The 27,118-nt window shown below is 51.2% G+C and overlaps 2 protein-coding genes across 7 annotated transcripts; both read left to right on the top strand.

Moving 5' to 3' along the window:
- The first annotated feature begins 162 nt into the window (after positions 1-162).
- On the top strand, positions 163-8,844 carry LOC116946820 (calcium homeostasis modulator protein 6-like). Its single transcript, XM_032961988.2, has 2 exons — positions 163-2,552; positions 4,387-8,844. The coding sequence occupies exons 1-2, from the start codon at positions 1,947-1,949 to the stop codon at positions 4,777-4,779; spliced, it is 999 nt and encodes a 332-aa protein (XP_032817879.1). The 5' UTR covers positions 163-1,946; the 3' UTR covers positions 4,780-8,844.
- An 8,988-nt stretch (positions 8,845-17,832) lies between these two features.
- LOC116947023 (uncharacterized) lies at positions 17,833-26,747 on the top strand. Of its 6 annotated transcripts, none has more exons than XM_032962381.2 (6): positions 17,833-17,931; positions 21,197-21,319; positions 21,763-22,312; positions 23,282-23,380; positions 24,173-24,274; positions 24,748-26,747. In XM_032962381.2, the coding sequence occupies exons 2-6, from the start codon at positions 21,317-21,319 to the stop codon at positions 25,584-25,586; spliced, it is 1,593 nt and encodes a 530-aa protein (XP_032818272.2). In that variant the 5' UTR covers positions 17,833-17,931; positions 21,197-21,316; the 3' UTR covers positions 25,587-26,747. The 6 variants fall into 6 exon arrangements, with proteins under 6 accessions (XP_032818272.2, XP_032818266.2, XP_032818271.2 ...); XM_032962375.2 differs by having other exon boundaries at positions 17,850-17,931; positions 21,029-21,319; XM_032962380.2 differs by having other exon boundaries at positions 17,870-18,823.
- The last annotated feature ends 371 nt before the right edge of the window (positions 26,748-27,118 follow it).

Raw genomic sequence — 27,118 nt, 5'->3', positions numbered from 1 at the left:
TACTGGGCAGTTGGAGGCAGTCGCCCTCCAACAACAACGGAGGGCGGAGGAGCGACGCTCACAACAACGAGTGGAGCGCCGGGTGGCTAAAGCACAGCAGGTTGGCACAGTAGGGGGCACAGGTGGTGCATCAGCCAGTCAACTCAGTCATCTTAGTCAGTCGACCCGTGGCACTTGGGTCTGCCCCGTGACCTCCTGCCAGCGGGCGTTCGACACTTCACGTGGCCTCAAGGTGCACATGGCATGGCACAAGCGTCGTGGTGACGTCACCACCACTTAGTGGCGAATGGCGGTTGTTGTTGTGTATGTGTGTATGTGGGGAGCGAGAGTGTAGCGGTTAGCGCGCTGCGCTATGAACTTGGCGACCCGGGTTCGATTCCTGCTTACGGCCAACACCAGTGACGTTTATCTGAACCGGTCCCGGGCCTCCCCTCGGTCGACTCAGCCTCAAATGAGTACCTGGTGCGGTGTGTAAACATTGCCACTGGGGAGACAAAGGCGGTCGGGCGTGGTGCTGGCCACCCACCCCCTCGTGTACCGTTCCGGCCTTCATAGGGTGCTACTCGGGAACAGCGCTAAAAGTCTCTTTGTCTTCGGTGCTCAAATGAGCTGTGAGGTGGTGTAGCAGCCAAGAGTTTTCGTTCCATCACGAGCCCTGGGGTGAACGCCTACAGATCGTGTAGGCTGGACCCGCAGCTGTACCATTGCAAGGTGGTATAAAGGTCGCCGCTCCGCAGCTATCGTAACAAATAGTTTTTTTTTCCGGGGGTCATGGTGAGACGACCTCGCGACTACGCACAACGTTCTAACGTCCTGTCAATAGAATTGTTGTGAAACATCCCTCTTTTTTTCTTTAAACAAAAAAATACTCAAGCAGGATAATGGGCACGGATCCTCCATCCACAGCGGGGAGACTTGGCGACTCGACGTTTGGCTGTCGGCAAGATTTAAAGGATGAAATAAAATATTTTTGCGATTGGAAAATAAAAATAGTTGTTTGTACAAATGCTGTACGTACGGTGCGAAAAATGTTTCACATATATACGTCATATAGGGGTTTTCTTTTTTCTGGGTTAGATCGCGTAAATGTCAATGTGTCGTTATCGCCGCCACCACCCGACACAGCCAATCACAACAGGTTTGTCACGTCAACAAAACATGCGAAGTAGTTACTAGTATAGTGTAGTTACTAGTTCAGCACACCGGTGTGCTGGAGAGTAAACCCACAATAATCCACAATTCGAGTACGACGTTTCGCCGGCAATCACAATCACCCTCATCAGGCGACAGCCAGAATTCTTCACGGGACAAACCTTACTAATTGGCTGTGTCGGGTGGTGGCGGGTTTAACGACACATTGATACTTACGCGATCGAACCTAAAATAAACGACGTCTTGCGTGGGCTTCTATTGCGTTTGCGTTGTCATTTCTCTCGCGGGTCACTTCACGGAAAGGGCAGGCGTCGTCACGGCCGAGACTGTGACACCCACGGACCCCCACCTCGCGTTGTCGCCCCACACCTCCAAGCCTCCGCCCTGCAATTAAAACTCCACAAAAGAAGCCGCAACGGAGCTCTGGGTGCCAGGCTGAGCTGAGTCGCCACCGCCGCCACCACCAACACCGCCACCACCACCAACACCGCCACCACCACCAACACCGCCACCACCACCAACACCGCCACCACCACTGTCACCAACACCGCCACCACCAACACCGCTACCGCCACCACCACCACCGCCACCACCAACACCGCCACCACCAACACCACCAACACCGCCACCACCACCACCGCACGCAGCTTCTCCATCACACAATCACCGAGACGACTCCCACCACCCACCCAACTCTGCACAACCGACAGCTCCCATCGGCGTGCAGGGCTGCTGCTGCTGCTGCCACATCAACAACAACAGCTGCAGCAACAACAACAACAACAACGACGACAATGTCCTTCAGCGTCTCGAGGCTCGCGTGCGACTTTCTGGACCGTCGGAGCACCCTGGCGTGGGCTGTCCTCGCCTCGGCCCTCTCGATCGTCGGCGAAGTGCTGTACGGCGAGCTCGCCTTCGTGTGCCCCTGCAGACCCGGGGGGCGCAACACCACGGCGGCGGCCGTGTCCGTGGCCGTGCCGTGCGCGCTGCTGTTCCTCGGCGGCTGCTTCCTGCAGGCGGACACGTGGAGGGCGATCCGAGGCTCGTGCCGCTCGTGCTGCGGCAGGAACAATGCCAAGGGCGACGCCGAGGGCGGTGAGAGGGATTCAGGAGCGCGAGTGAGCGAAGCCCTTCTCGTCGTCTTCGCCCGAGCTCTGGTGGCCCCGATGTCGTGGGCCGTGGCGGCGTTGCTGAGCGGGGTGTACTACGCGTGCGGCCAGAGTACCGGCGGCTTCGACTGGTGGAAGTACTCCAGCATGGCTGACCTCAACTACCAGGTGGTCGCTGAGCTGCTGCACAAAATTCCGTGCGAGAAAATCCTCCTGTCGGACGCCATCGACGTGTTGCGGCAAGCGAGCATCCGCAAAGAGGTCCTCGCCTCGCTACGATCAGAGTCGCAGGTAAAACAAGACACTGAGCGGCGGCTGGTGGCGGGGAGGGGGGGGAAGCCGAGCGCGAAGATGTCCTGTGGTGGACGCTGACCATGGGGATAGATCATTCGGGAAGGTCACTTGAGTCGCTTCAGTCTTCGTGCTCGGTGTAAACCAATTGCTGGACGAAAAATAATGCGTGCAAGTGATGAGCGCGCATGCGAGTAAGCGGGCGATTGGTGCAGATTATTTTTTTTTTCAATCTCCGTAGCCGATTAAGAAATTAATATAGAGGGTGCTTCGACATTTTTTGTAACACTTATATGGGACTATCGTTTTTAATGGGAAACAAAAACGGATAATACACTGTAACGTGATAACAAAAAATGTGACGTTAATAGCTTTAAAAAGTCAAAGAGTCTCCCACGTGTTCGCCATCGTTGTCAACGCGTGGCCTGGAGTCTTCTCCAGGTGATCTCCAGAGCCTGGAGGCGGCAGCACATTTCTTATGGTGTTGTTGCAAATTCTCAGAAGTGTTGAAAACAATTTGAAGCGGGGACCGACTGATTTAGAGCGACCGACTTGTCCGCGAAATCGCGCACGAAAAAATATAAAACATCCTTATGCAGGCGTGGATTTACATTTAACTCGCTGTTCTGCTGTCGAGGCAAAGGGAAAGTCAAAAGCGGCCCACGAATTGATTCGCCGAATAAATTGCGAGGGAGGCACGCGGGGTGAGTAGACTCAACATCTATCTGATGAAACGATCAGAATAGGTTTTTTTAAACCTTTCTGGCAATCCAACAGGAGGTGTTGAGGATGTTCGAACACCGAATATATAAACCTTTCGCAAGGCATCAAGACTGCATTAACCACACGGACTTGGGGTGCCACGGTGGCGAGATGTTAACTACCTCGCCTGGTATACAGGAGGTCGTGAGTTCGATCGATATTGGAAAGGAGGTCAAAGTCTTCAGTTTCTGGAACAAATTCCGGCCGAGTTGTTTAACAAATTGAACTCCCAAAGCAACGAGTTAAAGAGTAGCCAACACGCACATACCTCGTTCTGCCCGAACCATAAAGCACTGCGGTGTAGAGAACTGCCAGGTGCTGATAACGGCGTTCTTTGGTATTTATGGCTCTGCTCCACTGATTGTGCATTGTATCTGGATTCGAATTGACGGCGTCCATTTCGCCCGGAGTGCCGCGGCGTGCGTCGTGTTTGAGGCAACACGGCAACACGCAGCAGCCGCGCGGCCTCCTCTTGTCGTCTCCCACCTCATTCGAGACCCAAATGTCGCACCTCCTGGCTTTGACATTCCTCCTCGCAGACACTGGTGGAGCCATCAACTCGCTCGCCCACTCGTCCTGGCACCCACTCACCACTGGTTTCACCATCAACTCACTCGCACACACTCATTCCCGCACCCACTCACCAAACCACCCACGCACTCACCACTGGTTTCACCATCAACTCACGCACCCATCCACTCACCCAACCACTCACCCACCCATCCACTCACCCTCCCACTCACCACTGGTGCAACCATTAACCGCATCAGAACATCGACATGCGGTAGCGTACATCTTCTTCATACATCTAAATATCGAGGCTGTACGGGGAAATCTGTGAAAGATGCGAGTGTGATTGTGCTTGTGAGCCGTGCGTGCGCATGAGTCGTGTGTGTGTGCATGGGTAGTGTGTGTGTGTGTCTGTGTGTGTGCGTGTCGCAACTGTCTGTCGCGCGAGTTTTTTTTCTTGGGGCGCAACGCCCGACGTTTCGCGCCGACGGGCGCCACCGCCGCGAAACCTAACACGGAATCCGTCACCGTCGCGGGCACCCCCCCCCCCCCCCCCCATCAGCTCGTGGGTCTGGGCCTCCTCGCCGGGCTCATCGTGGCGACGGCGCTCACCGTCTGCGTCCTCCGGTGCAAGTCGCCGACGAGCGAGTGCGAGGCGAGCTTCGTGGCGCGCTACCGCGCCGTGGAGCGCCGCGTGTTCGCCGACGAGGCGGACTCGCTGGCGCGCGACCTCGCCGAGCAGCAGAGCCGCGCCGTGCTCCACCACGTGCGCGCCGCCTTCGAGGGGACGGCGGACGAGAAGGGCCGACGCCAGGTGGAGGCGTGCTGGCGGGAGCTGTCCGCAGTGCAGGGGGTGCTGAGCCGGGACGGCGCGCTCAGCGCGCTGCACAGATGCACGAGCAAGGACATCGAGTTGACGGAGTACGATGACGCCGAGAACGTCTACGCCAATTAGGAAAGGGTGGACGCGGATGGACGGAGAGATCGCCCCTTCCTTCCCTTCACAAGAGGAAGGTGGAACCACCCCGCCCCAAGCAATAAGTTACACGAGCTCATGTGTGGCGGGAACGTGACGATGCTGCGCGTCGCCAATCCAGGCCTTCGCTTCTCACCGAGTATTGTCCGGGTCGCTCGCAGACGGCAGTCGGCATCGTGACTCGTAGCCACAGCCATGCTGGGTGGATGCGGTGGTGTGCAAGGCATGAACATGGGCAATTTTTATTTTTTATTTTTCATCCGATAGATATATCACTCTCTACGACGTACGCATGAGACACACGGAAACTCGTAAATAATTCAGAAAACCTGGGGATTTACATTGAGATGACGGGAAGAAGAATGTGTAGGTTAGATAACACACGTAAGTTCAAGACATCGTGCTGACTACGGATGCGAGTAACTGGGATGGGGGACGGTATGGGCTCGTATGCAGGAGCGTACCGGATTGTGGCAACGCAAGAGATAGGCAACGGCGTGGGGAGTCATTCATCCAGCAGTGAATAGACCATGGCTGATTATTAACAAGTTATGTGGTTCAGGGGTACGGCACTCTCACCGCAGTGATATTAGCCGAGTGTGCTTTTGTTGATGCTACTGGTAGGTGATTTTAAATGCCTTGTTTTCACTGTGTAGGGCAGCCCAGGATACACAGAACAGACACAGATCCACCTAAGCTGTCTATTTTATTGTGTTGTATCTTCATTTAAATGTGCGAAAGGTGGTTCCTTTCGAGCCCAAGATTTGTACGATTATTTTTCTCTGCGTTATATTCAATTGTGCTATCAGCGTCATGTTATGAGACAAATTAATTTCCATTCTGAACTCTAGCGGACAGTAGTGCATCACCCTGTGTGATTTAGCAGCCTCTGTAAACTACTCCTGAGATCCCTTCAACCGCCTCAACCACAAGAGGGGAACTGCACTTTCTCACGTGCTCATCTTCCCTCCTGGGCTGATCGAATGACTACCAATTTGTGAAAGGTCAAAAGTGGCTGTTGTTTAGAAATGACCCCTGCCTTAACAATGTCGAATAAGCACAATTTACTCTGGCCTTTAACAGGAATAAGCACCACACCACAGTAATTTGATCTTAAAGGCAACATTTTTTAAAAGACAAAATAATTGTAAATTACATTGAGGTGTCCTGTGGCATTTACCCTTGCATATGGTAGCTGTCTCGTGCCCGATTATGTCTGTGTTGGGCATCTCTGATGATAAAATATAAATTAATGTTGGTCCATAATTAATGTCGGTGGCATAACTCACAAAAATAAAGAATATGATACAAATTTTAATAAAATATATTCATGAATGGACCAAAGATATTTTCCTGCTTCGAAAAGTGGTGTGTACTGCATTTCTTTGCTCAAACATGTGATGAGTGGGACTCATCTCCACCGACAGGACTCAGCCAGTGGTGGGAATTCCATATTCCCATGACAGGGGCGACTGTTGTTTCCCCACATAATAGTATTTATTTTATCGGGTCCCCAGGGATGATGGGCCGAGTTGATTCCTCGCTGAAACTTGAACTTTCTTCCCTGAGATTGTGAGTGACGCACCCGAAACACGGAGCCAATCGTCAATATGTACATAACGTGTGGCTTAATTGAAATCATTACTGATGTTCTTCGACCCAGCGAATCGACATCTTAAGTTCAAGAGGCAACAGAGTGCTAACAACAGCCACTTTGACAGTGATCATTACGTCTATGCCCACATGCACCAGCATGAAGCAAAACCCGGACTGGATAAAGCTTTGTTATGGATTTGCCGACGAACTAACAATAATGAGTACATATTTGAAAAACAAAAACAGACCACGGATTCAACATTTCAGGAGGGGAATTGTTGCACTTATGGTGTCACTAGACCATGTGCTGTCAGCTCACGTTACATGACTTGAGATTCTGTTTCACACAGCAGGTGTGGCCACAACAGGTAAATGGAGAATACCGTTTTTTTTACCAGGAATGGCCCACTGAAGCACCCTGGTCACAACTGATAGCCGCTCAACGAAGTGGCTTATCACGTGGAAATATATAGCAGCCAAATACTCTAAACGCATGCAATGACAAGCAAAAGCTGGCGAGATGCCAGCTACACATTAACGGACATTTTATTCAAACTGGAAGAACCCCCATGAGTTATGAAGAGCAAAACGACATAATATAGAACAATAAAATAGCAGCAATATTTTAGAATACAAACCTACAACGGGTTAAATCACACTCACACACATACAGTTGTCACATCATAATTGCAATCACAGTTGCAACTCACCGTTACAAATGGGGCTGCAGTTGACATCAACGGTGAGTTTAAGAGCGTTTACTGTTTGGTAAATTCAGCAAATTGAGAGAAGGGATGGAAGGAGATTCCAAAGTGGGGTGTCACAACGGAAAACGCTTTGGCACCAAGTCCGTCATGGCTGCACCTTCGTGTTTTTGCGTATGTATGCTAAACTTCTTTCGCACCGTACGTAGCCAACCGCAGTGATCGGACGTGCGGGGAAGGACAAGAAAATAAATACAAAAAGGAGTATTTAGTTTTGTTTATTCACTTCATGAATAATATACAATTAGATATATTAACTCGGGCCCATGCCAACTACGCTACAGCTGTGTGTTTATGGGTCACTACGGTGATCCTTTCAAGTGAGTCTTGTTATTAGGATCATAAAGTTGTGGGATTATGCCATTCCCATTATTGGGATCTTAATACAGAGATGGAAGGGTTTTTGACAAGCGAGCGACCCCAATTAGCGTCGATCCTCTCTCAACACTTCACATTGCGAAATTAAAAGCGGGCCAGTGGTTAGAAGCAACACTGCACATACTGAAGCTGCTTGTACTGTGACTGCTGGGGAATGGTGTCATTGAAAACAAAGCACTTTAATGTGATGAAATATCTCTCCTGGGCAATTAATACCGTCACAGCGTCTCGCAGCGATAGCGAGAAATGGGTGGTGCTCAAGTCCATTAAATCCGCGCTCTCTGAGCCAGTGGTGTGGAAATTCCAGTGGTTTAGTACGACAGTAAAACATTTGTATTCTTCTAACCACGTCGCGTCAGTCATGGGGAATTGTTTGACAATGCCTCTCCACTCTGGTCAGTGCGAGTCGGTGAAAGGGGCGGTTAGAGGTAGGACTGCTTCTGATATCACTCACCACTGATGTTAGCCGTGGCCCGAAAACCAAACACAACGCTGCGGTGGCGAGACGTTAACTCCCTCGCCTGGTATACAGGAGGTCGTGGGTTTGATCCCGACCCTGACGCCTGTTGTATATTTGGAGTTTGCAGTGTCTCTCTCCCCGTGTTCGCGTGGATTTTTTTCCGGGTCCTCCGGTTTTTCCCCTCCACATTTAAAAACGTGCGTTTAAGAGTATTTGGCTCCTATACATTTCCACGTGGTAAGTCACTTATCGTTTAGATATCATTTGTGATAGCCAGGTCGCTTCTGAAAAAGAACTATATAGCTCAGTGGGCCTTACCTGGCAAAATACAAAAATAGTAAAAGGTAAACTTAACCTTTGTGCTCAAACTTAACGTTTTATTGTGTGGGTTCATGGGACAGTGCGCTAATCACTGCGCTCCCCCCCCACCGCCCGAACTGCGAACTTAATAGGCAGTAAAAAACGAAGCGGACAGCTCAGTGAACCAAACTGGCCGCAGCCCTTCACGCGGTGACACTGAACAACGTTGCAGAGAGCCACAAAAGCCCCCAAGGTTGAAGAATGCAGTTGCACACAGTTGCACACGGGTGCTAAAGGTTGACGAGATAAAAAAAAACATGCCGAGCTGGGAACGGGGCTAACAAACACAGCGTTCTGACGAAAGCGTTATTTGTGCACATGGGAACTTTCCTCCGTGCTCTTAAAATGAACAGCCATAAATATAAACTTTTTTTTTTTGCACCAGCAAGGCTGGTGGTGTTTTGTTTGTTAAGCGAACATGACGACACTTCTGCTCGGCGCGCACACTTGTTGGACATTATTCATAATAAAGGTTTTTGGGTTAGATCGCGTTATTTATAAATGTGTCGTAACCCTCCACCACCCGACACGACCAATCAGCAAAAAAAGTGTCACGTTGACAAAAGACAATTAGTTCACTACTTTAGCCCACCGGTGTGTTGAAGAGTGAATCCACAACATTTACAGTTTGAGTACGACGTTTCGCTGGTAAATGCGGTTTTTAAAATTTTATTCAGTATCTCAGCGGAGACAACAAAAACAAAACAAAGCAAAGACCGAGGGGCCGCCCCTCGCTCGCGCCATCAAGGCCCCGCTCGGCCACCGACCCATCCTCTGGACCGGAGTCACCCCTGCCACAGCACTGGAGGGGCAGCCTCCCCTTCCAGTCACACACACCTTCACCCCCGGACGCCGGCGAGGCCCCCCATCCAGGCCGCCCTAGCCCACCCTGGGCAGCGGCCACTTCCATCGTTCCCTTGCGGCATCGCGCCCCATTTTCATCCGGTCCACCTCCACCACCCTTTCCAACAATCTCCTCGCAACATAACATGTCTCCAACGGGGACATCAGAGACCCCTCCAGCTCCTTCTTTCGCGCTTTCCACAGCGCCTCCTTCGTCGCTCCTCTCACAGCCCACACCTGGTCCCTGTCCTCCCTCCCCACCCCCGCAGCTCTCCCCACATGACGTCCCGTGCCGTCACCCTCGACAGCGCGAAACGGGCCAGCAACGGCTTGCTCCGCCTCCAGACCTCCTGGGCACAAAGGGCACGCCACCATCACGTGCGATGCAGTTTCGTCCGCGTTGCAGCCCCTCGGACACTTGGGGGTGTGCGCCATTTGGCGGCTGTACAAGAAACCCAGCGTCTCCAACTTGTCCCGGACAGCCAGCCATGACAGGTCCCTCTGCTCCTTCGTGAGCGCTGCCGACAGCACATTCCTCCAAATCTTCCCGTGCGTCTCCCTCCTCGCACCGGCCACCTCGTCACAGGCCTCCTCCTTCTCCGCCGCAGCCCGCACCTCCCTGGGAGCCCACCGGCCCCCCCACCGGTTCAGGCCGTGCTGCCCGACGTAGCTCCCCACCACGTCGCTGACCCAGCCCCCCGGCCAGTCCAAAGGAGAGCTCCTTCCTATCTCAGTCATCCCGAGCCCCCGCAACCGCCACGTCAGCCGATACATCATATAGCACGCTGCCTTGCCCCGCGGCTCCGCAGAGAAAAACAGCCGCAGCGCGTTGCAGACAAAAGTCGATTGAAGGGTAGACCCCACATTTGGGGCACCCCTCCCCCCATTCCCGACCTGCAGACACACCGCAGCCCTCCTCACCCTCTCCATCCCTCCCCCCCAGATAAACCTGAAAATCGCCGAGGTCAAGGCCTTCCTCCCACCTGGCGGGAAAACCTGCGCCAAGTAGTTTAGGGATGGTAATATTTCTGTCTTTAGAACCATAATCCTACCGGCCATCGTGAGCCGCCTCCCAGCACACTTACCCAGACAGCCCTTTGCCTTCCTCACCCCCTTCTCCCAGTTATTTTCCCCCATCCTATCCCCACAGAAGAACACCCCCAGTGCCTTTATCCCCTCTGTTTGTAGACTCAATTCCGGCGGCCGACCCTCGAAAAGCCTCGAGTCTCCATAAACCATCAGCTCACTTTTCCCCACACTAACCTTCAATCCGGAGGCCGCGCAGAACCTCCCCATCCCCTCCATTGCCCTCCATACCGATGCTACGTCCCTGCATAGCACGGCCACATCGTCCATGTACAGGGTCACCTTTCCTTGCTCCTTGCTCCCCGGTATTACCACCCCCCTAATCCTCTGGTCATTCCTTATCATCTGCGCCAGAGGCTCCATGCACATGACAAATAGTACTGGGGACATCGGGCATCCCTGCCGCACCCCGGAACCCACTGGAATGATCCCGGAGCGTTCCCCATTTATCAGGAGCCTGGCTCTGAGCCCCCCATAAAATCGCTCCACCCACTCCACCAGGGGCCCACACACCCCCATCCTCTCCATCACCGCCAGCATGAATTCATGAGAGAGGCGGTCGAAGGCCTTGTCCAGGTCCAGATTTAGGATCCCCAACGGGCACCCCCTCTCTCTCTCGCCTTCAATTGCCTCCCTCAAAACCACCAAAGTGTCCGCGATCCTCCTCCCCGGGACCGCACACGTCTGGTCCGGCCCCACCACCTCACCCACCACCTTCCCCAGTCGCCCCGCGATTACCCTTGCCAAGAACTTGTAGTCCGCATTCAGGAGGGTTATTGGCCTCCAACTTCCCAGGTCCCTACGGTCTCCCTTCCCTTTATAAATTAATGTGACCAGGCCCTCCCGCATGTCGTCCGGCACCCGCCCCTCCTCCAGAGTTTCCCTACAAATTTGCATAATATCCTCTTTCAGGAGTTCCCAGAATTTTATATAGAAGTCCGCTGGGATCCCGTCCGGGCCTGGGGTCCTGTTCTTGTTCAGCCCCTTCACCGCCCCTTCCACTTCTTCCCATCGAATTCTTTCCTCTAGGGCCTCCGGGTTCTCAACCCTCTTCCCCAATGCCCCCAGCAGCTCCTCTCGCCGCCCCCCATCTATCCCTTTCCTCTTATACAAATCCCCATAAAAGTCTTCCGCTACACTAATCATCCCTTCCGTCGTCACCTGTCTACCCCTAGTAGGACTAACCAGCTCCCTCATTTCATTGTCTCCCTCCCTACCCGCCTTAAAGAAAAATCTCGTACACTGTTCCCTATCCTCTGTTGCCCTGACCCTCGCCCTATACACTAATTGCCTAGTCCTCCTTTCCAGGACTGAGGCTACCCTCCCTTTCAACTCCTCTATCCTTTCTCCCACCGGGAACCCTAGCTCTAGCAGTCTATACAGCCTTTCTAACCTAGCGTTCCACTGTCTCAATTCCCTACCCACCCCCTTCCTCCTACTATAACGCTGAAAGAACGTTCTTATCCTACCCTTTATCTGCCCCCACCACTCCACCCTCGTGGGGAAGCACACCTGCAGCGTCCTCCAGCTGGTATACGCTCGCGTGAAATCCTCCGCCACCTCCTGATCCACCAGCAAGCCCACATTCATCTTCCACACACCCTTCCCCCTCTTCACCCCACCTGGGATCACAAGCCCCGCCACCACCATTCTGTGATCCGAGAGGGGAAAAGGTTCCACCCCCGCACTTCCCACATTCACCTTGTCGGAGACGAAAATAAAGTCGATACGTGACTGTGTGCCCCCACTCTTATCTGCCCACGTGAACCCTGGCCGCGTGCCATGCACCCTCCTGAATGTATCCACCATCCCAAAGTCCTCCATCAACTCCCTCAGTTTCCTGGAAGAGGAATCTAACTTCCTCCTCCCCTTTACCGACACCAGATCCGCCAGACACAACGGGCAGTTAAAATCGCCCCCCACAATGACCTGCCTCCTGGTGGCCAATAGGCCCGCCAGGCTCTCCCACACCTCCGTCCTTTAATGTGTATACGCAAATTATCAACAGAAGGTGTATATCGGATTAATTGTTTATGTGGCATATGCTATATTGGACAGACGGGACGTAACATCAGCATAAGACTAAAAGAACACCAAATAAATATTAAATTATCTCAAACGCAACCGTCGGCAGTGGCAGAACATGCTTGTCAACAAGGACACTCAATTGATTTTGATAACGTTGAAGTGTTGTGTAAAACTAATTATTACTGGCAAAGACTAATTAGAGAATCCATTGAAATTGAGAGAAATAACTTTAATCGCTCTAACAGCTACAGGCTTAGTGTGGCTTGGAAGCATATTATTAAATAATACATATTACAATTCCTTATAGGGGAAACACATTAATTAACGGATTACTAATGTAGCATATAATCACAATAACACACATTAAAACAAATTTATAATCCACAACTCATTACTAATCATAACCATTGACTGATTACCAATCGATTATATAATTACAATACCCCCCCCGCCTCAAATCACTGCACCTGAATGAGTTAAATGATGACGTCACCCTGCTGCTCTATTTAAGACCGAGAGCAAGTGAGGACTTTACCATTCTGGCAAATTGCCCGATGATGCTGGATGTAATTACCAGCGAAACGTCATATTCAAACTGTAAACGTTGTGGATTCACTCTTCAACACACCGGTGGGCTAAAGTAGTGAACTAATTTCTTTTGTCAACGTGACACTTTTTTTGCTGATTGGCCGTGTCGGGTGGTGGAGGGTTACGACGAATTTATAAATAACGCGATCTAACCCAACAACCTTTATTATGAATGGACATTAGGTGTTTATTAAGCCAAGTTCTGTATCGAGAAGCGGAAGATATTCTTTGCATATGTTCATTCCATATGCACGGGGATAGAGTGTTGCCCCCTTGCAGGCGCGGGGTTTCTCCAGGTGCTCCCCCCCCCCCCCACATGTATATAAACACTCGTTATAAATTGTCTGCAAATATTTTAAAATAAATTCCCAATGTAGGACCCTCCTAAAAAATGTCCTTGGGACAGTGTGGCATTCCTGCATAAGTAATTTTAAATTTGTATTATTATCAGTGACGGGGGAATTCGAATACCATCAGTTCAACACGAACATTGTACAAACATGGACGCATAGTGGCTTAAATAATGTGTCTCCACCTGTGGACAAGTGCCAATCCCACATCCACATCTTGCGCCTTATTCCGTTGTGCCTTGTTCAAATGTTGGGATTCCATCCATTCAACATTTGAGTTTCCTGCTTCCAGTCCCAGAACAGTCTCATGATACTTTACTGCAGCGGAATAACATCTCTAATGGGACACGCAATATCGGGTTTCCCGCATCACCGCCGATGGGTCCTGTGGAGGAGATAATTCGGTAATTGCGTCATCCATCGGCGTGTGCACAGGGCATTCATTTTTTCTGCAACATCTATCCATTAACACAGGGGTCACCAAACTTTTTTCACAGCGAGCCGGATAACTGATAGAATGACGATCGCGGGCCGCATAGTCATTCTGTTCAATACTTGGGGGCGGGAAAGATGCGTGTTTGTGTGTGTTGCCATGGAAACCATGGTAACGTGTTGCCATGACGTTGCCATGGAAACCATGGTAACGTCAGAGCGTAGGCGGAGCTACCACGAACCAGGGAAGTACTTGGGATGGCGCGAAATAAGCAAACATTACAATAAACAAGAAAATCTAGATACAATAATTTAAAATAGTACATTTAAGGCACATAGCAGTAAGGAGGTCTCCGCACGTGTGAAGATCTCCTAGTATTCTAAACATAATATTGAAATTTAAATTGTATCACAACGTCTCGTGTTCCATACGTTTTATCAACCAAATTCAAGTACCGTCGGCGGGCCTGATGGACTGACGTTGCGGGCCGAATCCGGCCCGCGGGCCGTAGTTTGGTGACCCCTCCATTAACACATCATCGTCTCAGTCTTTATTGCAAAAAGGGGTTTCTCGATTCAGTCATGATGATGATGCTAAAGTCAATCACGAAGGTCTTATTTTACCAGGTAAGGCCCACGTAGCTCTTTTTCAGAAGTGACCTGGCCACAAATGATAGCTCAACGAAGTGGCTTATCACGTGGGAATTTATAGCAAACACTCCGAAGGCACGATTCTAAAGGTGGAGGGAAAAACCGGAGGATCCGGAGAAAAATCCACGCCACCAAGGGGAAAGAGAGACACGCAAACTCCAAATATACAGGCGTCAGGGTCGGGATCGAACTTCTTTCGTACTGGGCGTAGCCAACCGCTAATCGGAGGTGTGGGGGAAGGACAACAAACTAAACACAAAAAGGAGTTCTAAAGAAATTAGTTTTCAATCTAGATGGAAAAGTGTATAGCTCCCTGTGGCTTACCTGTCAACCCCTTATCAGTGCCCTACCATATTACAAACCAATTCAGACCTTATTGGTCACCCCGTGCCCTTATAAATCTCAACGTTCATCCTACAAAGTCGCATCACAACGGGGAAACACAGCGACTTTTGTTGCCCGTATTGAAACGGCTGTGCGCCGTATAGACCTGAAAACTCCATGTCCCTGCACAAGAATACAGAGTAAGCCGTGCGGGTTGACAAGTATGAAAACCCCACGTTTTAAGTGAAGGTGTTGCGAGTTGCCACACATCGTACCTGCGCAGAACACATTCCTGCGGAGGGAGCTGGTAGGAACGTTGGGTTGCTCGGTCAATGGCCAGGGTCAAAGGCGGCGTGGTGTATTCCGCAAATATGCCCGACTGTGAGGGCGGGCACAAGCCGGCGTGAGTAGGTTAAACGTTGAGTTTTATAAGGGCACCACGGGGTGACCAGCCCGTCTTCACCCAGCCCCACCCCTCCCACCCCCCACCCAGCCCCACCCTCCCCACCCAGCCCCTCCCCACCCTCCCCACCCAGCCCCTCCTCACCCTCCCCACCCAGCGCCACCCTCCCCACCCAGCCCCTCCCCACCCTCCCCACCCAGCCCCTCCCTCCCCACCCAGCCCCTCCCCACCCTCCCCTCTCCACCCAGCCCCTCCCATCCCATTTTTGGATGCACGACGGACGGACGGACACAATAATCCCCTGTGGGCTGGTGTAACCAGGAGGTTCCTGCCAGTATAATGGATTTCTACTCTACAATGAATGTCTACAATAAGTCAACGCGAGTAATACAACACATAATGAATCACTCATGAAAAAAATTGCCTTTCTACAGGGAATACAATAGCTACCATACCTGCACAGTTAACTCAACACATTCATCATTGACAGTGGCACACTGTTGGCCTTCAACGGAAGAAACAAGAAGCGACTTCTCGGGCAATTGTCATTCTTCATAGCGCATTACATGATTTACTTATGCGCTATACGTGTGCTAAATTGCCAGCGTGGAAAATAATGCGTGTGTATGCATGTGAATAAAGAAATACATTGCGTGCTCCGAGGCAGGGCCATCGTCCGAAACGTCCCCTGTTGTTTCCTTTTAAGGCCCACAGTGTTAGGTTTGTTGTTGTTGTTGTAAACTTGACATTGTTTGTTTCGTTATTATGTGACGCATGTGGTGAATTGGAGAACGCATTGTTGAAATTAATATAAAGCGTAATAATATTGAGCGTAATATTAATATTGAGTGTAATATTCATCAGCATATTAATATTCTTGGTTCTTTCGGTAAAGTCACGTGAAGGGAAACAATACAAATATAAAACAATATAATTCTCACGACGTTTCGACTGCAACACAAACAATCATCATCAGGTGTGAAAACCACAGTAAGAAAATTTGAAAAAAGTGGCGTTTTTTGAACGTTAGCACCACGGAGAGCGATTTGGCAGTTATTCAGATGGACGAGTCCATCTATGTTCGGAATAGAGGAGGGGGGAGACAAAAATAATGGATGCGGTCTGAAAGCAACCGTAAGCGTGAACAATCAATTAAGACCCGAAATGGTTTATCAAATCCTTCCAATGATGGCTAAGCCAGAATCCATCTTCTCGGTTGAAATTGTCTCTGTGTTTGTATATGTGGATAGCCTCATGAACGAATCTCTCATGGTAGCCAGATGGCTTGCAGATAACCTCTGTCTTGGAGAAGTCAATGTCATGTGAGCCTACTGAATTATAACAGTGATCTTCCACGGCCGAGGTGTTGGTCCTACCGTGTTTTAGGTCTGCTTTGTGTTCAGGTCTTAATTGATTGTTGACGCTTATGGTGGCTTTCAGACCGCATCCATAATTTTCGTCTCCCCCCTCCTCTTTTCCGAACATAGATGGACTCGTCCATCTGAACTGTCAAATCGCTCTCCGTGGTGCTAACGTTAAAAATAACCGCCACTTTTTTCAAATTTTCTTACTGTGGTTTTCACACCTGATGATGATTGCTTGTGTTGCAGTCGAAACGTCGTGATAATTTTATTGTTTTATATTTTTATTATTTTATTGTTTCCCTTCTACGTGACTTTACCGAAAGAACCAAGAATATGAATCCCTGCAGTCATGAAAGCTTTAAATCAAAAACGTAATATTAATATTGAGTGTAATATTAATATTGAATGTAATATTAATTGTAATATTAATATTGAGTGTAATATTAATATTCAATGTAATGTTAATTGTAATATTAATATTGAGTGTAATATTAATCATAATATTAATATTGAGTGTAATATTAATTGTAATATTGAGTGTAATATTAATATTGAGTGTAATATTAATCATAATATTACATTGAGTGTAATATTAATATTGAGTGTAATATTAAGTGTAATATTAATATTGAGTGTAATATTAATACTGAGTGTAATATTAATATTGAGTTTAAAATTAATCATAACATTAACATTGAGTGTAATATTAATGTTGAGTTTTATATTAAAATTGAGTGTAATATTAATCATATTAATATTAATAGTAATTAATATTGAGCGTAATTTTGGACTTCAAACTTTCGTGACTGCAGGAATTCATATTCTTGGTTCTTTCGGTAAAGTCACGTAGATAGAAAAGAAAAGATAATAAAATTGAAATAAAAAATATTATTTTAAATGTATTATTTAAATTTGTAATTTTTTATTTTTTTATTTTTTGATACTAGTTAATATTAGTCTCTTGATATTACGCTCAAAATTAATATTACGCTCAAAATTAATATTACGCTCAATATTATTGGTTCTTTCGGTAAAGTCACGTAGAAATAAAATAAAATATAATAAAATACAAATTTAAAATACAATTATTTTCAATGTCTTCTTTTAAATTTGTATTCAATTTAATTATCTTGAGCGTAATATTAATTTATTTTGAGCGCAATATTAAGAGACTAATATTAACTAGTATCAAAATTTATATCAAAATAATATTAATAACAAAATAGCGACAAATATCGCCACCAGAGCGATGTAAACACAGAAGCCCAAGACACTCCCCCCCCACCACTTAAACAACGCGATCCAGGAATTGGCACGTGCATCGATTGCCCCAACGTGCCACAACCGCATTGTTTAGTAATCGAGGAATCGACACGTGAGCATTGAGCGAAAGTGTAATTTGACGACGCGATTCGGCGCGGGCACAGACACTGAAAGGAAGTCGAATCGAGGCGCCCGTGCACCGGAAGCGGAAGTCTAGCGAAGCCGGGTTCACGCCGTGAGGGTGAGGACGGATCCCGCGAGGTCCCCGCGTTAGAGGATTGGGGACCCCCTCACGGGCAGCAGCAGCGGGGGATAGAGAGAGGGGGACCCCTCACGGGCAGCAGCAGCGGGGGATAGAGAGAGGGGTAGAGAGAGGGGGACCCCTCACGGGCAGCAGCAGCGAGGGGTAGAGAGAGGGGTAGAGAGAGGGGGACCCCTCACGGGCAGCAGCAGCGAGGGGTAGAGAGAGGGGGACCCCTCACGGGCAGCAGCAGCGGGGGATAGAGAGAGGGGTAGAGAGAGGGGGACCCCTCACGGGCAGCAGCAGCGAGGGATAGAGAGAGGGGGACCCCTCACGGGCAGCAGCAGCGAGGGATAGAGAGAGGGGGACCCCTCACGGGCAGCAGCAGCGAGGGGTAGAGAGAGGGGTAGAGAGAGGGGGACCCCTCACGGGCAGCAGCAGCGGGGGATAGAGAGAGGGGTAGAGAGAGGGGGACCCCTCACGGGCAGCAGCGAGGGATAGAGAGAGGGGGACCCCTCACGGGCAGCAGCAGCGAGGGATAGAGAGAGGGGACCCCTCACGGGCAGCAGCAGCAGCGAGGGGTAGAGAGAGGGGGACCCCTCACGGGCAGCAGCAGCAGCGAGGGGTAGAGAGCGGGGGACCCCTCACGGGCAGCAGCAGCGGGGGATAGAGAGAGGGGGACCCCTCACGGGCAGCAGCGAGGGATAGAGAGAAAGGGGGGGGAGACCCCTCAGGTGCAGTAGAGGGGAGAAGACAGAGAGAGGGGGGCCCCTCACGGGCAGTAGAGGGGGGGAGACAGAGAGGGAGACCCCTCAGGGGCAGCAGCATACATCAGTGAGCGGGAGATCCCTCGCTGACATCAGCGGGTAGAGGAAACACGTAGCAACTGTGGGTAAGCACACGACCGCGGTGATAACGCGCTACGAGACAGGCGTGGGGAGACCGAGACACGGGGACACTGAGGGAGATACGGCGAGACTGGCACGGGAAGACCGAACAAGGCACGGGCAGACTGAGACACGGGGATACCGAGACAGAAGGAGACTCTGGAGCAAGGCACGGGGAGATTGAGAGACACTGCGTATTTAAGGAGATACGGGGAGACTGGGACAGTGGGAGACAACCGGGGATTGAACGAGACACAGGGAGACACAGGGGATTGAACGAGAGACAGGGAGACAGGGGATTGACTGAGACACAGGGAGACACAGGGGATTGAACGAGACAGGGACAGGGGATTGAACTAGACACAGGGAGACACAGGGGATTGACTGAGACACAGAAAGACACAGGGGATTGAACGAGACACAGGGGATTGAACGAGACACAGGGAATTGAACGAGACACAGGGAGACAGGGGATTGACTGAGACACAGGGAGACAGGGGATTGAACGAGACAGGGGTTTGAACAAGACACAGGGAGACAGGGGATTGAACGAGACACAGGGAGACAGGGAATTGAACGAGACACAGGGAGACAGGGGATTGAACGAGACATAGGGAGACAGGGGATTGAACGATACAGGGATTGAACGAGACAGGGGATTGAACGAGACACAGGGAGACAGGGGATTGAACGAGACACAGGGGATTGAACGAGACACAGGGAGACAGGGGATTGAACGAGACACAGGGAGACAGGGGATTGAACGAGACACAGGGGATTGAACGAGACACAGGGAGACAGGGGATTGACCGAGACACAGGGAGACAGGGGATTGAACGAGACAGTTAGACACAGGGGATTGAACGAGACACAGGGGATTGAACGAGACAGGGAGACAGGGGATTGAACGAGACAGGGAGACAGGGGATTGAACGAGACACAGGGAGACAGGGGATTGAACGAGACACAGGGGATTGAACGAGACACAGGGAGACAGGGGATTGACCGAGACACAGGGAGACAGGGGATTGAACGAGACAGTTAGACACAGGGGATTGAACGAGACACAGGGGATTGAACGAGACACAGGGGATTGAACGAGACAGGGAGACAGGGGATTGAACGAGACAGGGAGACAGGGGATTGAACGAGACACAGGGAGGCGTCTCCCAACTTGTAATTCAGCGCCACGCCACCGCCGGCGCCCCCTGGATCGGTCGATTTCAGAGTCGCCGCCAGCTGCGGATCGAATCGAGATTACCTCTAAATCCGGATTAATCCACTCGCTGCCGTCCAGCATTCACGGAGCGGGGTGGTGCCGAAACGTCGTCTCGTTACGGTCCGTTGCATCGTCGCTCATCAGCGGGCTCTGGGCGGAGCGGCGTCCGAGCCCCAAGCGTGCCCAGTTGTGTGGTGGTGGGGAGGGTTTTGGTGAAATATGATGGCTTTTGTCCGCTGTGGCGGTGTTTTGGATTTCATCTCAGACTGAGAGGGGGGGGGGTGGTGGTGGTGGCTGCTGCTGCCTTTGGACCGGACCCGTGGCCTGCCACGCTGCGGCCTTTGTCCTCGTGTCGCAGCAGAACGCAGCCCTTAACGCGATTTTGTTTTAACACATTTACAAAAAAAACGTGGAATAATCACCCAAAGGGGGTTATCGGCACGAATTATTAATCCTACGTGTATAGATTTCATAACGCCTTATTGCAAAGCGCTTTACGGCAACTGTAACATTGTACATAAGGTGATTGTGGTTGAGATAAAGTGACGTTAAAAGTGGCGATATAAGTCACGGTTTTTGTGTTCAACACCGGACCGCTGCCTTGGGTCAAATCCACTTCACGCTAAACTGCATGTGCCGAAGTAAGTTGGGGCAGCGTTGTCCGTGTCATTGTATTTTTAGAGTCCACGCTCCAGTCGCCGCATTCTCTTTTGCGAGCTGCGCTTAAAGCGTCAGATCCCTCGTGGGTAATCCAGCACAGTGTAGTTCGCGCCTGCCTGCGGGAATAAGTCCGCCGCGTTCCGTGGCTGTGGAGGTGAACGCCAGCGGTTGCCGATCGATGTATCGTCGGCACGGGTGAATTATTTCACGAAGGTAACTCGCGCGACGAAGGCACAGGAAGAAGAGGAGGAGCCGACGTTCCGGGGCCGTGGCTGGGCGACACTTTCCTCACGCCCTGAATTATTTAATGTCCCCCCCTTTTGCATGGCAGTGTCTGGTGTCACGGTCTCACAGACTCGTTCACACTGTAGCGAGGGAGAGGTGCGGATAGGGTTATAGGAGTCTTAACATTTGGACTGCTATTGAGACGCCTGGGAGGTGTGGGTGTGAGGCTGTGTAGCTTTGTTGTGCATTACATGAGGTTTTTTTTTTACTTTAGGCTGACCGGTTTTACAACACAGGACCTGTGACTTTACAAGAACAACGTGCTGTAGGAATACTCTACGGCAGAGTGCTGCAGTGTTACGTGCGGAGAGCCGTATTAGAAGCCAGATGCAACATGGTGAGTAGTGACCGGTGTCTGGTAGGATGGTTCATTATCAAATGTAACTACGGCTGTGAAAAAAGTGAACACACAAATTTAGGACGTCTCATCACTGGAAGCCGGGTTAAACCAAGAGAAAGGACCCACACGTGGCCACCTCTGCCTTCCACGTGCTGACTTTCTGATGCATCGCGAAGTGTTCATTTGAGGGGGCTCGGCAAATTTTTGGCGTAGCACATGCCGCTGGTGTCGTGCGCGGTTGAAACTCGATCCCGTGCCACTGGGATCATTGTGCAGTGCGCAAACGACTGCAGCAGCGGTCCACATACAAGGACGCATAGAGATAGAGGCACACGCAGGCATACACTCGCAAAACATCCACACGACGACACCGACTCGCAGATACGTAGACATACAGACGCAGACCGTAACATAGATAACGCGCATACAAACCGCCGCAGACTAACAGGAATGGGCATCGGCCGCTGAGGACGCGGCTGGCGGGAGCTGCGGGCCCGTGGCACGCGGCGGCGATGGAGCGCTCGAGAGAGATGCCGGCACCCGGCCGCTTCGAGGGCGGCGACACGTCGCGCACTCGCTGGACCCACGAGGAGACGCTGGCGTTGCTCTCCATCCTCAAGCAGATGAACGTTGGCGGCGCGATGGACGCTCGCAACCAGCGCAACACTCCCTTTTTCCTGCGCGTCATGGAGCTGCTGCGCCAGCGCGGTATTGCCTGCTGGACCCTGACGCAGGTGCGTGTGCGCTGGAAGAACCTCAAGGCGCGCTACCTGATGGCGCGGAGGGCTCGCGAGCGTGGCGGGGGAGGTGGCGGTGGCATAGGGGGAGCGGGCGGTGGAGTGAGGGACCGCGGCAAGGGCGCCTTCGCCTACTTCAAGGAGATAAACGAGATCATCGGAGGGCGACCGTGCGTGGCGGTCACTCGGGAGGGCCACAGGGCTGGTGTCGCTGGGGATCGGCACGTGGAGCCCGGCGATCGACGGTGCTACGGTACGGGCTCGGCTTTAGGTTCTGTTTTAATCGTTTTCATCGGGTTCGATCTCGTTTGTGCTGTCGGCAATGCTGCATGTTACAGAATGGTCCGTGGATATATCGGAGAGCTGCGTCTGAAATCTCATCACGTGACCACTGGTCCACACAGTAGGAGACGACACTTTCCTACTCGCTCTGCCGCCAAGAGTAATGTTTGCTGTATGCTATAAAAAATGTTTCTCAGAGGTAGAAATTTTGTCAAATTAACTGTAGAATTGTATGACAATGTTAAAAAAGAACAATTCCAGGCTGAGATCATCAGCTCGTTTCACCAAAGAACTCGGTTTAAGCACAGGCAGCTGCTACTCCAGCCCATGATCTGAGTGGTGCCACCGGACACTTGCAATTTTATTTGTGTCCAATGGTTGTGTGGTGATGAAACCGATGCTGGGTCGCCAGTTAAAAAAATAATGTCACCCATTTGTCCAGGAGAAACTTACTGAGTCTCAACTTCTGGAGGGTCCTGGATTGTGATTATTTAGTCGCTTGCATTTTTTTTAGTAAATTGCTTTATCTGGAAGGACACTGATATACCCTGATGGAGAACTCACCATTCACATGTCCACAGAGATGGGTTCACAAATCCACTTTCTCTAAAAAAACTATCTTGCTCAACCAAGTTGAAGACAGATTATTGGTGGGTCATGGTTAAAATATAATGGGCAGCACTAGGAGCCAAGCTAAGGCATTCTAATAATGCCACGTGGTGCGGAAGGAATGTTTTACTCGGATGAGGGCGTGTGTTTGCCTAGAGGGGGAGCTCTCTTGGAGCTGAGGGTTGTAAAGGTGAGAAGACCCTTTCTGACTTGGTGATGGCAGACCGTGAGCAAAACAGCTGCAGATGATGAGAACACATCGCCTGAGAGTCGACAGGGAAAATGGACACTGAATTGGCGATGCTGATGTGTTGCCCGCGACGTTGAACAGAGTTCCGGGAGGAAGACCACGTGGAGCCTAATTTCAAGCAGGAGGCCATGGAGTCGAAGTCTCATTCTCCACCGTACTTCGCGGAAGTGGAGGTGTCTGGTGAGTCGCAGTATGTTACTCGTGGCTGCACTCGATCAGCTAAACAAGACATTAATCGCCAGAGGCGGCCAGAAATCCAAGCGCTGAGCTGGCGTGGCTGAGATCCAGGTTTCGAATCCAGATGGCCGCATGTGATTAAACCGGCCTCTCCTGTGTGTAAGGAGTTGATGGTCTCAGCCTGATCGCCAGTTACTATTAAAAGCCCATTGCATTAAACTTGATTCCGCGCCTAATTTGGCTTAAATCCAGCGCTGGAGTATTAAACATATCGGTTTCACCGTCATGCGACGGAGATTACACCCTCGACGGCAGAGTGGTTGTCAAAGGGCTGCCCGCTATTGTTTGGACCAGGGGTCACTTGAAGGCATCTCGGAGGCAGCTCTGTGATATCCACTTCTGTGGGCCATTCTCTTAACATGTAGGTTGCACTGCATGTCATGAGATCTGATTGGATGGATTATTTGCCTCTTGATGTGACGCCGATAGCATGGGATAAAATTTGGGCAAAAAAATATTTTTAAATAATAATAAAAAAAAAACGAATCGCCAAACCCAGGGCGCATACACTGTATAAAAACATACATGCACAAGGGTACAATACATACGTGTGGAATGGAATTGCGACCCCGTGAAGGGGAGTGAATTGTTCCATGCCTGGTGGTAAAATATCCTTCAATTGTCATTGATCACTTCTGTTCATGCCGCTGTTGGATGCTTGTAGGGGATGAAAAGCAAGAATGGGGGGAGAGGCTCCCATCTATTTATCTCCTGTCTTACGGGGATTGGATGCAGGGTTTACGGATCACATGGACATGGCACAGGGAGTGAAGGAGGAGGTGGAGGATGATGTCGAATCCTACTCGCCCCAGTGCAACTTTGAGGGCGACACCGCAGGTGAGTGGGTCTCCGTCGCGCGCCCTTCCTGAGCCGAGTGCCGAACGGAACCCACGGAGGTGACGTTCATTTCCAGTGCTGCTATGGGCGTACATTTAACTTTTTCCCTTTCCGAGATGTCTCCAAGTTGCAGGGTGGGTGTCCTGTTCACCGCTGAATCCCGCAACGCGCAAGCGGTTAGCGTTCATTTTATTTAGAGAAGCGTAGTAGCGCCGTTGTTTTTAAAGACATTGTACTCACCGCGGAGAACTGTAGCGATACGACCGCGCTATATGATAGCTGGCGCCAAGCTGTGCCATACGCCATCCCGCGTGGCCTTGTGGGAGTTTCGATACCAATAAAGTTATCTTAGTTTTTCCTCTGGTTCCTATTGGAAAATGGTTAATCGCTCCATCCCGCCCGCCGCCGTCATTCCGGCAGGTTGTTCGCAGGGAAACACTTAACATCCTTAGCCTCTGACTTGTATTTGCCAGGCACCGCGTGCATCGTCCCACGGAGCTGGACGTCGAACGTCGATGTGACCGGCGAAAGTGCGGCTCCCTCCACGTCGCTGGGCGGCGCCGTCCCACCGCGGCCCTGCAGCGGCGGCGGCGGCGGCGGCAGCTCGAGCGACGGCTCGGGCGCCGGCGACCTGCCGGCGCAGCAGCGCGCGTACCTCGGGGCGCAGGAGCGCATGCTGCTGCGGTTGCAGCGCAGCAGCCAGGAGGCGTCTTTCGCGTTCCAGCGCGAGCTGCAGGCCGACGAGATGCGCCTCCTGGAGCCGCACCTGCAGGCGGCCGCCGGCGTCGCCGCCTCCTTCCTGGGCGTCATGGAGCGCTTGTCGTCGCTGCTCGAGGCCACCGTGCGGGACCTTCCCTTCGCGAGCTCCGCGGCGATGACGGCGGCGGCCGGCGATGACCGCGCGCCATCGTCGCCGACGCCGCAGACTCCGGGCCAAGCGCCCCCCACCTCGAACCAGTCACGCGGAGAACAGGCGGCACCGCCGCGGTCGCCCCCGCACCACCGCCGCCACCACCACCGCCGGCACCACCTTCACCACCTTCACCATCAAGGGCTGCTCGCGGGCGCGGACGTGGACGGGCCCGTTCCCTCGCTGGGTCCGCACGGACGCGCGGCCAACGGAGATCGATCCCACGGCGACGAGACGGAGACGGAGACGCCGACGGCGGCTAGTCCTGTGGCGGGCACGGCGGCGGCGTCGTCGGCGAGGAGGGACGCGCGAACCCCACTGCTCGCCACGTCGTCGCCGCCCCGGCGCTTGGGCTACGGAGGACACAAGCTGCCCGCGCGGTTCAGGACGGCCGAGAAGTAGCACTCGCGCCCGCCACGGGTGGGCGTGATCCGTGCGCTGCGCAGGCGGTTAGAGAGAAATTGACTTCGGACGCTGATGGGAAGCAGATGCTTGTCTTAGGATGCTCCCAGCCCAGGGTGCAGAGCCACGCTCTGGCTTTCTAGGTTTACCAGTTGGCGGGCTGAAGCAAAACACGGGTTGTGGACTGGCTACCACTTGCATTTCTTGTTGCGTCGTTCAAGTCTGAAGGTGCCTTGGTGATTCGTGCGCAGATGTTAAGCGTCTTTTCAACCTCATCCTATTACGGTTTGCATTTACTTAATAGTGAACACGCTGAATTGGTCTTAAAAGCACTGTTCTCGTTGCGACTTCTGCTGTAGTGCGGTACCTGTGGCTTGAGCACTTTGACCCCGCAATCGGAAGATTGTGAGTTTAAATCGGAGCCTGTGGAGAACACGGGCCCCTTTCATAGAGATGTGGAATTGACGCCACTGGCTCATAGCCAAAATCATGGAAATGAACAGCACAACCTAATCAATCTCATTTGAGCAGGGAGACACTTTTGACGTTTTTTTTTACACTTTAACTGAAATTCCCCAAGGTTTGGACCAAGTGAACGAGCTGAGCAGAGGAGCTGGCATGAGCTGGCACGTGGACGTACGCCAGCTGGTCGAGCAGTGAGAGTCGTGACATGGACCGAAATTTGACGGAGCTGAAGTTTTCTTGAGCCATAGTGAGACTTTATCGTTGCAATTGTTGGCATACAAGGTAGAGAAGAATTGCGTTTTTACTTCATGTACGTATTGTGCACCTGTTACACTGACGTTATTGTTTTCAATGTTAAAATTGTATCATTGCAACACTGAATAGTCAGGATTGGCGGATGTGTGGAAGGGTTGGACCGTCACGGGGCGTGAACACTAGCTTTTGAAATTGGCCATCGTCACGATTTTTAACTGTTGAGAAAGTAAAACCAAAAAGGTTTTTTTTTTAATTCAAATAAGTGCAAACACGAGAGCGGTTGTAGAAATGCGTGCAAAGAACAAACCTGGCCAAAAAGTGAGAACCATGCTCCATCATCACTGCACACATTCATTGTTTTTAGGGGGAAAAGCAGTTTTATATTTTTTTCCCCCCTCTCGCATAATGTCAATATAAAAAAAATAGTGGATAGAGCAGAGAGGCATGCCTGACTGTGTGCTGCTTTTTTTGTCTTACTGTGACGTTAATCTACTGGAATTTAATGCTGGTCAGTCTCGGCTCACTTGGGTTTGATGGGAGCGTTGTAATGCTCTTGTGATTTTGTTTTTTTCTAGACAACTGCTGGTTGGTGTCGTCATCCGTTGTGAGCTGTTGTGCAATGACGGATCGGTTGTGTGGGACATGTTTTTTTTGAGCATCTGCTCTCCTTGTCAACTCGATTCAGCCTAATTCTAGACGAGGTCAAAACAACATAACGGTTCCCAACACAAATGAGCGCGGGGTTGTCCTGTGCCGAAAGGTGGAAACCCCACGTTTCGACCACTCCTGGTTTACGGCTGTGAATGTCACGT

The sequence above is a fragment of the Petromyzon marinus genome, chromosome 28, assembly GCF_048934315.1.
Source record: "Petromyzon marinus isolate PM22_M1 ecotype Great Lakes invasive population chromosome 28, UKy_Petmar_22M1.pri1.0, whole genome shotgun sequence".
Taxonomy (NCBI): Eukaryota; Metazoa; Chordata; class Hyperoartia; order Petromyzontiformes; family Petromyzontidae; genus Petromyzon; species Petromyzon marinus.
This window is presented reverse-complemented; position numbering and strand designations above follow the sequence as displayed.